The sequence below is a fragment of the Ahaetulla prasina genome, chromosome 5, assembly GCF_028640845.1.
Source record: "Ahaetulla prasina isolate Xishuangbanna chromosome 5, ASM2864084v1, whole genome shotgun sequence".
Classification (NCBI taxonomy): Eukaryota; Metazoa; Chordata; class Lepidosauria; order Squamata; family Colubridae; genus Ahaetulla; species Ahaetulla prasina.
The window spans coordinates 107,721,450-107,734,259 of NC_080543.1; the positions used below are offsets into that span (position 1 = coordinate 107,721,450).

General features: G+C 38.4%; 1 protein-coding gene across 4 annotated transcripts in view; it reads left to right on the forward strand.

Moving 5' to 3' along the window:
• PCCA (propionyl-CoA carboxylase subunit alpha) overlaps nt 1-12,810 on the forward strand; it is a 250,707-nt gene that overhangs the window by 109,467 nt on the left and 128,430 nt on the right. For all 4 annotated transcript variants that reach the window (XM_058184791.1, XM_058184793.1, XM_058184792.1 and 1 more), the window contains 3 exons: nt 3,420-3,570; nt 10,243-10,386; nt 11,457-11,531. In XM_058184791.1, coding sequence (XP_058040774.1) covers nt 3,420-3,570; nt 10,243-10,386; nt 11,457-11,531 — 370 coding nt within the window. The remainder of the gene's footprint in view (nt 1-3,419; nt 3,571-10,242; nt 10,387-11,456; nt 11,532-12,810) is intronic.

The following is a 12,810-nucleotide window of genomic DNA, read 5'->3' on the forward strand; positions in this document are numbered from 1 at the left end:
ATTGTTTTGTTCTTGCCGTATTTCTCCGCTTTCCAAGAGGCTTTTCTTTTCACCTCTTTCTCCCCACCTCCCCAATTTCCATAGGGGAAAAACCCTGGGGAAAACTTGGCAAAAATAAAATAAAATAAAAAGTACTGAGTGCAAATGTTTTTTTTATACTGTAGTTGGAGTTTTCCACGTTTCTTTTCACATTCAAGGCAGCATTCTCCCCATCCTCGCTGCTTTTCCAAAACATGCTTTGAAACCTTTGCATTTTATTGGGATGTATTCAGTGACAACGCCCCTCCGCCTCCGAGGCGAGAGGAGGACAGTAAGAGGAGGCGAGTGACAAACAAATAAAAGAGAGTTCTTCTCGCCTTGGCGTTTGACACACTCGCCGTCCTCTCCAGCCGAAATTGAGTGCGGCGGCAGTGGGGGTGGGTGGGTGGGTGGGGAGGCCGCCGTGAAGTGCCGGCTGGGGAGCCGGGATTGAAGTGCCGGCATGCTTTGCCAGCTCGGCCGGCTCGTTTTGGGCGGCGGCTGGCCTCCGGCGTTTTCTTCCGCCGCTTTTGATGGCGGCGGCGGCGGTGGTCGGCGGAGGGGCGGAGGGGCGTTCGACATTTTCGCCTCTCACTCGTCCTCCTCTTGCCCGCGGTGGGGGCGGAGGCGTTGTCACCTCGCCCTCCTCTCCGAAAGCCGAAATTGAGTGCGGCGGCAGGAGGCCGCCGTGAAGTGCCGGCTGGGGAGCCCAGGAGCCAATCCCGGGCTCCCCAGCCGGCACTTCACGGCGGCCTCCACCCACCCACCCCCACTGCCGCCGCACTCAATTTCGGCTTTCGAGAGGAGGCGAGTGACAAACGCCAAGCGAGAAGAACTCTATTTGTTTGTCACTCTCGCCAGCGGGCGTTGTCACCTCGCCCTCCTCTCCGAAAGCCGAAATTGAGTGCGGCGGCAGGGGAGGCCGCCGTGAAGTGCCGGCTGGGGAGCCCAGGAGCCAATCCCGGGCTCCCCAGCCGGCACTTCACGGCGGCCTCCACCCACCCACCCCCACTGCCGCCGCACTCAATTTCGGCTTTCGAGAGGAGGCGAGTGACAAACGCCAAGCGAGAAGAACTCTATTTGTTTGTCACTCGCCCCTGTCTCGCCCTCCTCTCCGAAAGCCGAAATTGAGTGCGGCGGCAGGAGGCCGCCGTGAAGTGCCGGCTGGGGAGCCGGGATTGGCTCGGGCTCCCCAGCCGGCACTTCACGGCGGCCTCCACCCACCCACCCCCACTGCCGCCGCACTCAATTTCGGCTTTCGAAGGAGGCGAGTGACAACGCCTCCGCCCACCGCGGGCAAGAGGAGGACGAGTGAGAGGCGAAATGTCGAACGCCCCTCCGCCCCGCCCCTCCGCCGACCACCGCCGCCGCCGCCATCAAAAGCGGCGGAAGAAAACGCCGAGGCCAGCCGCCGCCCAAAGCAGGCCGGCCGAGCTGGCAAAGCATGCCGGCAGCATTTGGGCTCGTCCTGCCGGCCCAGCTGTTCCCGAGGGCAAAAAACCCTCTCCCTGGGTCGGCTCTGCAAGGGTAGACTCGAGTATAAGCCGAGGGGGCGTTTTTCAGCACAAAAAACGTGCCGAAAAACTCGGCTTATACTCGAGTATATACGGTACCTTCTGTTGCACAGTTTATTCTTTGATTCTCTTGCTGTTCAGATAATTATGTTTCTTTGATTTACCACACTAATATAAGAAACATAGTAACATACTTGTTGGTCCTTGCATTGAATAGGGGTTGATGGGAATAGCTACAGATTATGAGATTACACTTTTTAAATGAAGAGAAAAAAATCTGCATATCTGATCTGCTTGATGTGTCTTACACTTGGTTTGGTAGATAAATGTGAACATTTGTAAAGGTAAATAAAAACTTCGAGTGTTTTGAAGTACTATCAGAATACAATGAAAAGACATTGCCAGGGTATATATTTTTCTGAGCTGATATGCCTTTGGCCTCTGGAAGATGATATATTTAGTGTCCTGTAGTGAGGAGACTTGCAGGCTGGGGAGCAGTCTTGAGAGTGAATCCCAAGAGGGCTTCACAACTGTACTCTAAGGCAGAAGAACAGCTGTGCTCAGGGTGGAACAAGGAGGAACCATGCTGTGTAAACAGATGAATCAAAGTAAGAAAAATAGAAAATTAAAACTTTCAGTTTTGGAGTAAAATTGAGACAATAATTTAAAATGCAAGCTGTTACTGTCATTGGATGTCAGATACTGTGTTGTAGGCCAAAGTTGAAATGGCAATTCAGTTTGGGATTTCATTTCAGATTTTTCTCTGAATATTCTATAATGCATTACTCATTTGTAAGTACGAAAAGCAAGTAGACTGTAAACATAAAACATTGCAAACTGGACATATTGTTTGTAACAATGTTTTTAATTCACTAGTACTATTTTTAAAATTCTTAGAATGTAAATTATAGCTGTGCATCGTATTTTCTTCTAAACATTTTAGTGATTTAGTAAAAGTAGTGAAAGAGAGGTTCATTGATTTGTATAATCTGGTGCAATAATTCTACAGTGTTTGCATTTTAAAGGACTAAAACATTATTTAAATAATCAATCCTATTACTAAGCCTGGCATGTAACAGTCATAACTTGTACACAGCGTGCAGTCTTTCTAGCAATTAAAAGATCAAAAGACAAGAGTTGAAATAATTTCAAATAAAGCCACATTTTGATTGTTTAGCATACAGATATGTGAATATAGGATTCAGTTCTTTATTTCAACAATTTATTAATTTGCCTCAATTTTCCTGGACTAGTCCACCTTAGAAACATCACATTTTAATCAGAGGCTGCTGGAAACAATTCTATAACTAATCTCATGATTTTCTTGGCCTCATTTCCAGCCTCTCCCAGAATTCTGCCTGTAGTTTTTAAAATGAGCAAGTCTTTTTTCTTTCGTAAAAAGAAAAAAAATGGCTGGAAGTATCTGCTTTTGTGTATGTAACAGAAAGCATCTGTCCCCTGGGGGAATGTATACTGTGTAGTTAGCAAATAGTCTATAACAGCGGTCCCAAACCTTTCTGACTTGGCGGCCTGTTGGAGGGAGGGGAGAGGGGATAGTTCCCTGTGAGTGGCAGGCGGGCATGCAAAGACATGTGCAGCTCCATTTGCGTGAGCAGCAGGTGCATGCACTTGCCCCTCGCACAAATGGAGCTTTGCGCACAAGCGCAAGCGGCCAGCATTCGTGTGAGGGGCACTTTGTGCACAAGCACAAGACAGTTTGGGACCCCTGATCTATAGAATTGTGAATGTATGCTAAGCAAGCATAATTATTATTTTACCTTTTTTCTTTTATATTTCAGTTTCTAAAAGGCATAAAATAGTCAAATTTATTTTTACAGAATTTATTTTAAAACATCTCCCCCTCACCTTTTTTTCTCCTATACATAGCACCTTCTTGGATGCTGGAACACGTAAAGCTATGGGAGAACAGGCTGTAGCTCTTGCCAGGGCCGTAAAATACTCATCAGCGGGAACAGTGGAATTCCTTGTGGATTCAAAAAAAAATTTCTATTTTTTGGAAATGAATACCAGACTGCAGGTATGTGGAATAGAAAAGAGGGGAGGAGAGGGGAATGTGTTTACGATTCAGGTGGGGTTAGAAATGATTTTGTAATGCTACAAATATGCATTACTGTGTTTCAGTTTGTTCCTTCAAATCTAGTGCAAAATCCCCAACCATTAAGAAAATACTTTGTACCTTTTCTAAATATATGTTTATGAGAGAAATCTGTTCAAAAATAATATTTTAATTAATTTTTAAATCTTGGTAGTAGAAAAAAGTAATGGCTAGGTAGCTCTGTTTCAGTCCACATGGATTTTTATGTCAAATGTGTGTTCTCTCTCATATTTATTGAAACACTATAAAGTAGATTTATTTATTTATTTATTTTATTTTGTCATAAAGTATATATAAGCATGAAATAATTGTACAATATATAAGCATATATATGAGTATAAGCAGTGGTGGGATTCAAGTAATTTAACAACCGGTTCTCTGCCCTAATGATTTCTTCCAACAATCAGTTTGCCAAACTGCTCGGAAAGTTAACAACCGGTTCTCCTGAAGTGGTGCGAACCTGCTGAATCCCACCACTGAGTATAAGTATGTAATGACTATATTAATTGGATATAATGAAAGAAAACAATAGGACAGGAACGGTAGGCATGTTTGTGCTCTTATGCACGCCCCTTATAGTTTGTGTTCTGCCAATTACCTTGGAAGGAAGTTACCATGACTTTAGAAACATGTCCTAAATACGTTGTTGCATTAAGCTGAGACATATAAATGCGCAGTTAAGTTGATAGACCTCTGTTTACAGTAATTCTTATTATCAAAAATCTTTTTCAAGTTTACTTATACTTGGAGCCCCCTCCCCTCAGTTAAATGTTCTGAATGGTGTGCTGTAGGAATGTGCAGTGACGATGTTTGTGTTTGTTAACTTCCTTCTTTCTCGCTTTGCTAATGAAAGGGTTGTTCTAACAGTTCTGTTTCTATTAAGTGTAAGTTCATAGTTGATTGGAATAGCACAGGTAATTCTCAATTTATGGAAACAATCGGGACTGAAATTTTCATTGTTATGCAATAAGGTTGTAAAGGCAATCCCTGGAGTTCCAATTCCCATTGTTAACTGAATTCCATGATGATTAGGCAAGGCAATTTTCTTCTGGCTTTCCACAATCAAAGTCAATGGAAATTGTGGCAGGAAATTGTAAGATACGTGAGTGGCTGGTGTGGTACAAGCTCAGAGGGCCTGGAGGAGAAGGAATGAATGGGGGACACTTACTCCAGAGATTTGCAAATTTTCCTACCAGCTTCCCCATTAACTTTCTGGGGAAGCCAGCAGGGAAGGTCACAAATGATAATTATGTAATCATAGGGCATTGCAACTAGCTGAAATTGCAAGCCAATTGCCAAGCACCCAGATTGTGATCATGTGACCATGGAGGTTCTGGGATGGCCGGAATGCAAAGGATCAGTTGTAATCACTATTTGTTCACCACTAAGGTAACTCAAATGGTCACTGAGTGAAAAGTTGTAGAATGAGGACTGCCTGTAAGCAGTGGTTTGCTACAGATTGTTATTGAATTTTATAATATTTCTGCTTGTATTGAGAAAGAAGAGTGTTGGAAAGATGAACAGTTTGATGCTTACTGGTATTACTTTTGCAACGGCAAGGGTTTGTTGTTTTATTTGCTATTTTGAGCTTAGTGTCTTTTTCACTATTTCATTGTGATCACTGAGGAACAAAACCTTTCCAGATGGAGAAACCACTATAGTTGGAAAGAAAGATTATTTAAATGTTGTTTAGACAATTTGAGAAGATTTGTTCTTTCCAACTTTATCAGAAATATACTAACCTTTAATTAGAATGTTTGTCAAGTACATTTCTCTAATTTTTCTGTCTTGGTTGCATATTGTCTCTAATTAGTGTTTCAGTTTGAAGTTGGTGAGTAGCAATCTTACTGGCCTCATCACCAGTTTTCCCAGTTGATTTGTCACTTTTCTCCAGCCTTCACGTTGTTTCTCCAGACCTTTATCTAGTTGTTCTTTTTGTTTTCTTTCACAAAAAATCAAAATTTAAAATCCCAGCGACCCCCCCCCCATTTAACTCTATAATTATAACATTGCAGATGTGTTTTTGTTGACAATCACTTTGAATGGGGTTTTCTCCTCCTCCCACTAGTATCTAAGTTTGGTGTTTGGCATTTTTTTTTTGCATACTGCCTTAACTATATTATTAGTGGCTGCATTATAGATGGCTCTCTTTTTTAATCTCCTGTGCAGGGACTCTCTTTTAAAACTAGTTATAATTTTTTTAAAAAAAATTATTTAGGAGCAAGTTCAGCTTATGACTAAAACTTATATTGCATTTCTTTCTTGCTTTTTAATTTACTTCATTTAACTGATCACCTATTTTTTCCTTACTGGAGGATACTATTGTAATGCTATGCTGATGCTAGAAAACATCAGATAACATATGGTACATATGATATGGTAGGCATGCTTATTGCAGAGAAAATGAAAATATTGCAACATAAAAATGATATTAGTGAGCCTTGCTGACTCGGTAAACCACTTAGAGAGGGCTGTAAAGCACTATGAAGCAGTATATAAGTGCTATTGCTATTAGAAGCTGTTGCCATTCCAGTGTCCGATCTTGCAGTTAGCAGTGGTCCATGTCTCACTGCCATTTAGCCACGTCCATACAAATTTTCAGAATTATTTGATCACTGTGTTATACTGGAAACATAATGCCAAATTCTCATTTGATCTACATATGAAAATGTGTAAATGAAAAATGTTCTTCTGTACTGGCCCTTTAGCTAGAAATACTCTCTGAACATGTTTTAGGAGATCCTTGATTCTGCCTCTTTTACTAATAACTATTCTCACAAGTTTCTTTTAAAGAAGAATTACCTATGGAAAACAAAGATTGACACAAATATTAAGAATCAAACTATTCAAATACTTTTTATCAGTTTGAAAAATATGATTCATAAAGGTAACGATTACCTACATTTGCCTAAGACTGACTAGAAATGTGAGAATTCAGGCCATGATTAAGCCTGCTTAAGTCTGGAAATAGATCACTAAGGAAATTGGTTTTTGTCGAATTGAAAGACAGTAAAGAGTTTGGAATGAGGGGAAAAAAAGAGAAAGATGTCAGCACAAGGTCTTTATAGAGGGACAAATGTTCAATATGCCACAAGCAATTTTGTCTTCTTTTGATGTAGAGCTGGAGTGTCAAACTCCATTGCCTCACACGCTGGATATTTTTTGCCTTTGCGGAGCCAAGATGGGCATGGTTTGTGCAGGCCATATGTGGCCCATGGGCCACCCGTTTTAAGTGTTGTATACCTTATGATTCTTGACGAATGTATCTTTTCTTTTATGTACACCGAGAGCGAATGCACCAAGACAAATTCCTTGTGTGTCCAATCACACTTGGCCAATAAAGAAGTCTGTTCTGTTCTGTTCTGTTCTATTCACAGGAAAATGAGAAAATATTAGAAGAAACTTAGATTGTTCCACCTTGATTTTCTTTGGTTTAAGAGGGAGGGAAGGAACAACACTGCTAGGCTTTAAAGATTTTGTTGTTGTGGCCTGTATCAATAAAGTAGATTTTTTGTATGTCTTTCGGTGCCTGTTTCTTGACCTGGGCTGCCTCAAAGGGGCTGACACTTGATATGCAAGCTTTAGCAAATATGATCATCTCAGCACCTGAATACTCCGATGGTCTTATATCTTTAGCTGAAGCATTTTTGGCAGACAAACCGACATTTAAGAAAGAGTTTGTTTTGGCAAACTTCTCTCTCTTTGGCGAATGTTTTATTTGAATTGTGATCTTTTTCTTCGTAAGAAAATTACGTATCTCTGATTCTCTTTGAGACAATATTACATGATTTAACACTACTGAAACTGGATGGGCTCTGAAGCAATCTTGGTTTGAAATGGCTACGTCAAGCAACACTTGGAGAAGAGTGGATGTTGATTATTTGGTGTGTAACAGTTACACCCTTCCACCCAAGCATTACAAAGGACAGGATTTCCCTTAGACGAGGAAAGATTCTGACAAAGGTATAAGGAAATGTCTTTTCTATTGAATAAGGCTACAAAGAGAACTGCAAAAAGGTTTCATAAATACTTTCCCAACATGAATGTAGTTTAAGAAGAAATTTTAGTGACAAAAGCATTGCTTTTGGTGTTGGCATATGCTTTAATATGATGGATATATTAAATTATATTAACTTCAATCAGATTCAGCATGTCCCTTTGCAGTTAGCATTTCACTTTCATGGTTCTATTCAAGTATAGAGAATTTTGAGACAGACTTGAACAATTGCTCCTCTATGTTTCTGTTCAGAATCAAAACTGAATATTTGTAGTAGATTTAAACCATATTTTTTTTCTCATGTCAGACATACATAACTTAGTACAATGTGCAAAAGATGGTAAGCATGGTTTTAAACCAGTCGTTGTAGGATTGCTATGAAGATTAGCTAGAAAGAATAGAGGAAGAGAAAATTGCTAAACTTTTTCCTGACCTGATAGAGGGGCTTTAATTCTTATTTCTCTCTTTACTGTACCCTGGTGGATTTGCTGTTTCATGACAGCTGGGAAAAAGGCAGAATCTGGTGGAGCCTAACTCTTGGAAGAGTTAATGATGGTTTCCAATTTGCTATAACCTGGAAAATGGCTGCTGTAAATAGAAAAATAAAAATGCAAAAATTATTAAATTCACTGTTAAAATAACAATGACTGTGTGTGTGCTGTTCTTAGTATGAAAATAAACACAGAATAAAAAGACAATTAACTATTGTTTAAATCAAAAGATTTTATTGTTGAAATATCCAACTGTTTTTGTGTGTACTTTGCTCTCCCACCCTTTTATAACTGATTTTTACAAAGAAACCATATTGATGGAACAGGCAATAATGTTTTTAAGAGACAGTGATTAAACTAATTATATAAATGTTGATAAATATTAAAGCCGAAGAAATATATCGCTGTCAGAATGAGTTTGTACCTAGCTTGACCATAAAAAAATGAAACACTACGTTATGGTAACTATGGGGAGGTTACTGTATTTCATATTAGAAAGCAAACTTAATTTAAAAAAATACAATAAAATGACACAGTTAGAATGATTCAGAAGTTTCAGATATATTGAAAAAAAGTTTCAGTAGTTATAGATATCTAAAAAAAGTTTTTAAAAAAGTCAGATTTCCTGAAAAAATAAATGTTTCCCCCAAGTGTGTTGATAATTTACATGTTTGATAGGGTAAAACTTCAGTGTAGATGAAGAATTTCTTGACGTTTCATCAAGGGTCTTAATAAGATTGATATACTGGAAAGTATTAAGTATTTGACACTGAGTCCTAAAGGAAGCGTCTTAATTATATAATAAAACCTTCATTTTAGTATAATATTTAGAATGGTGCTTATTTTAGTGATGTCACTGAAACAGCTAAGTTATCTTAAAATATGGTGGTATAAAATTTTAAATGCACAGAGAGCTAATTATAAGTGCCATCTGTTAATTTTACTCCTTTTTTTGGCAAAGACCATCATAGAGATATTACATCCGACAAAATGTTATCCTTCAATTATGTACTTCAAACAAATACTTCATTTGTTCAGTGACCTTTTTTGTGTTACAAATGCATGAAGTATGACAACTCTTAATGGAGAAATGATTGTGAAATAGTGTTTCTTAGAACATAGTATTTCAAAGACATAGTATTTCAGCTGCAATAGCACTTTACATTAAAACAAAATGATTAAATCCTCCCTCCCTCCCTCCCTCCCTCCCTTCCTTCCTTCCTTCCTTCCTTCCTTTCTTCCTCCCTCCCTCCCTCCCTCCCTCCCTCCCTCCTTCATTATGCTAATCTGCTCTTTAAATGTATTTATTTTATCATTATTTAAAGTCAAATTTGCAAAGTTAAAATATAGGTTATATAAATCTGTCTTACTAGTCAGAGCAACTCTTGCACCACCTCTCCTTTTTGGTTTAACTGGGAGTGAGGGTATTCCCATGATAGCATCATCCTGAGTTGTTAGCAGCTATTTGTTGAGAGCATGCAGTGATTCTACTGGTCCAGCTCTGCTATTATGCATGCTAAGCACTACAGAGATAAGTCTGTATGGAAAAAACAACAACAACCCTGAAGTATCCATCTGCTCATTTCTGCTACACTGCATTGATGTAAGATTACGCTAATCTCGTTGCTTGTCAGGACAGGTTAGTGAAAGCAGGCGTGTGGGTAAGATTTAGCTAGTCTGATTCTATGAAAGATTGTAGGCTGCTCCTGTACATGCCATGTTAAGTGTAGCAGAACGGGTTGATTATCAGCCAGCTTTTTGAGACTCAGTCAAAATGCTTTTGTATTTCTAGATTAAAAGTTGTTCCCTTTTTTAAAGTCACTTCCCCAAAACAAATGTATTCTTATCTTTCCATCCCATACAGCCAGTTTATTTTAGCCATTATCTGCAATTACTTTTTGCTTGGTTTTGTTGTATGTCTATTTTCTGCAATAAATAACAGATGTATAGTTTCTGTACGTCTTGTATGACAAAGAGGATTATCCATATTCCGTATTGTAAATTAACATTTCTGCTCCCCACCCAATTTTTGTTATCAGGTTGAGATATTAGAAAGGTTGTGTTGTGATTGACTGACTGACTGACTGACAGTTCTTAACCTTGCAGGTTGAACATCCCATCACAGAATGTATTACCGGTTTGGATCTGGTCCAAGAAATGATCCGTGTTGCTAAGGGATACCCTCTCAGGCACAAGCAGTCTGATATCCCCATCAACGGCTGGGCAGTTGAATGTCGAGTATATGCTGAGGTAAAAAATAACTTTTAATAGCTGGAAGGAGAATTGCTGCAGAAGAAACTTGTTAGGGAGAAGCTAGGATTTCTTTTTATCTTCTTCCATTCCATGTGCATGAATGAAGTTTTTCTTTTTCATTCATTTTATAAAATTCTCTATGATCTAGAGAATAATATATTGGGAAAAAGATCATAATGGTACTTCAACATTTTGTACAACTTTGCTTATTTATGAAAGCAAAGTAACGTACTGAGCCCTTAAAAAATGGTCTGAAATGTGGTTCTTGTACATTTCCAGTAGATATTGTAGACTATATATCTGTAATAGGCTATATAGCTATATATTATAACCAAATCATCCCTTTTTATTTGGAATTGATCAAGTTAACTTTTATAAACTCTGCCACTGGGATTTGAAAGCAAAAGTTGAAGAAGTTGTTTTCTATTTTAGTCACTGTTAGAATAATTTGTTCAGTTCTCTTTATATAGGATAATACATGTATTTTATGTCTCCCCCCCCCCCCCCCCGTTTACTCATTTCCTCTGAGTGTTCTTCAAATACAACTTACATGACTGAGGATTTGAATACAATAATACATACAATAATGTGGAAATTTTATCCACATGTTTCGGTCAAACAGTGCAAATTGCCTTTATACTGGGATGCATACCTTAAATATAACAATGCTATTAATTTAAACAGGGTATGATCCTGAAAACCCTGAGTCTTGTGTACAATTCCAAAAGTACTTGTCTTCGGAGTATTACAGTTTGTGTGCGCGCATGAGTGTGAATGTGGTGAATGTGTGCTCTTAGCTTGCCCCCTAGTATTGTGCTTTCTTTTAGAAAGGTTGCCCTTGCTTTAATAAAGGCACAGCAGGAAGTTTTTAGCTTTAACAAATCATCCATGACTTGAATGGAAGAAGCAGTTTCATAACCCTACTAAAATAAGTCATTTTGAGAACAAAATATAGTTGGTCCATATTTAATGTGGAGGAAATGCTTAGTTTCCCAGTGGCTTAACCTTGCTTCCTGTGCTTTGTCTTACAAAGTTAATACCACTCTGTGTTTTGAATTTCATTTCAGGACCCTTATAAATCTTTTGGTTTGCCCTCTGTTGGCAGATTGTCTCAATACGAAGAGCCCCTGCATGTCCCAAATGTAAGTAATTCTGATGCTTTATTATTTCTTATTTTCAAAGCGTGAAGAATTCATAGATTTCATAGTGTTTTGCAGATTTAGAAGAGTTCAGGACTTCTTAAGACTAGTTGTTCTAAACTATTTCTATAAACCAAGGAGGAATGTAGTTAATTATATTAATTAGTGGTAATTAGAAATAAATTTACCGTACCCAAAACAAACACAAATAAACCCCCAAATGCCATATATCCTGGGATGCACATCTAAATAAATTCAACCATTCTACATAGTCATTCTTTAAAGTGTTGGACTAGCCATGACATAATTCTGGCTTTTATAATGGAAGGCTTCTATTTCTTTCAATTTGAAGCTTTTTAAAAGATGAAGGGTAATTTTCTATACATAGTGAAAAGTGCTTCATTATATTGTACAAAGTTTTTTTTTGAGTTCTTGTTTAATTGGTTGTTACACAAAAGGCAAGTGCATTTCTGTTCTTCAAGGTAGCTGAAATATTGGGTACATAAGCATGGAATGGTATTGGCTTTGTGAAATGACAGAGGGAATACTACTGTAAACATGATTATTTACCAATATTAGTTACATGGGGGAAATGTTACACCCCTGAATTTTAAATTTGGTGAAACTGAATATAGGATTTATTTGATTTCTAAAATTATTTTTGCCTTTATGATACCTATAGAAGTTTGACTCTTTTGGGGTGGGGGTGGGGCTTTAAGAATTCAAGCTGTGTTTAAAAGCAGAAATACAACTTATAAAGGTTTAGTAAATTCTATATGATATTAAATGGAAGATTTAAACATACAAATACACACATTACAGAATGTGTCTTAATCATGTTTAATGAAAACCAAATGAACTAAGGAAGAATTTCCAGTAATTACTCTGGGGGTGCGTTGAGGTTTTTCACCATGGTGTAATAGCTAATAGGATGTCAAATATTTTGCCCTTGCAAGTTTTTGCAATTTGCAATATTCCGAACATGAGACCTGTTGAAAGTACAAGTGATAATGGACAAACTCTACCTCCTATGGTCTTTGTCCCACCAAATCTTTCTTCAATTAATGCTGCAGCAGGAGTTTTATGTAATAACATTTGCACTTATGAGCCATCCAGAGAAAGAAAAAAACAATTAAAATACCTTAAATGTTCTGCTTACTGCTGTTATTTGCTTGTGCGAATGTTGCATGTCAGCTAAATGGATCACAAAATAGATAAAGTGATTGGGTGCAAGAGAGTGCATGCTAAGCTTTGTCTATCATTATTGCTGGGAGCAATCAAA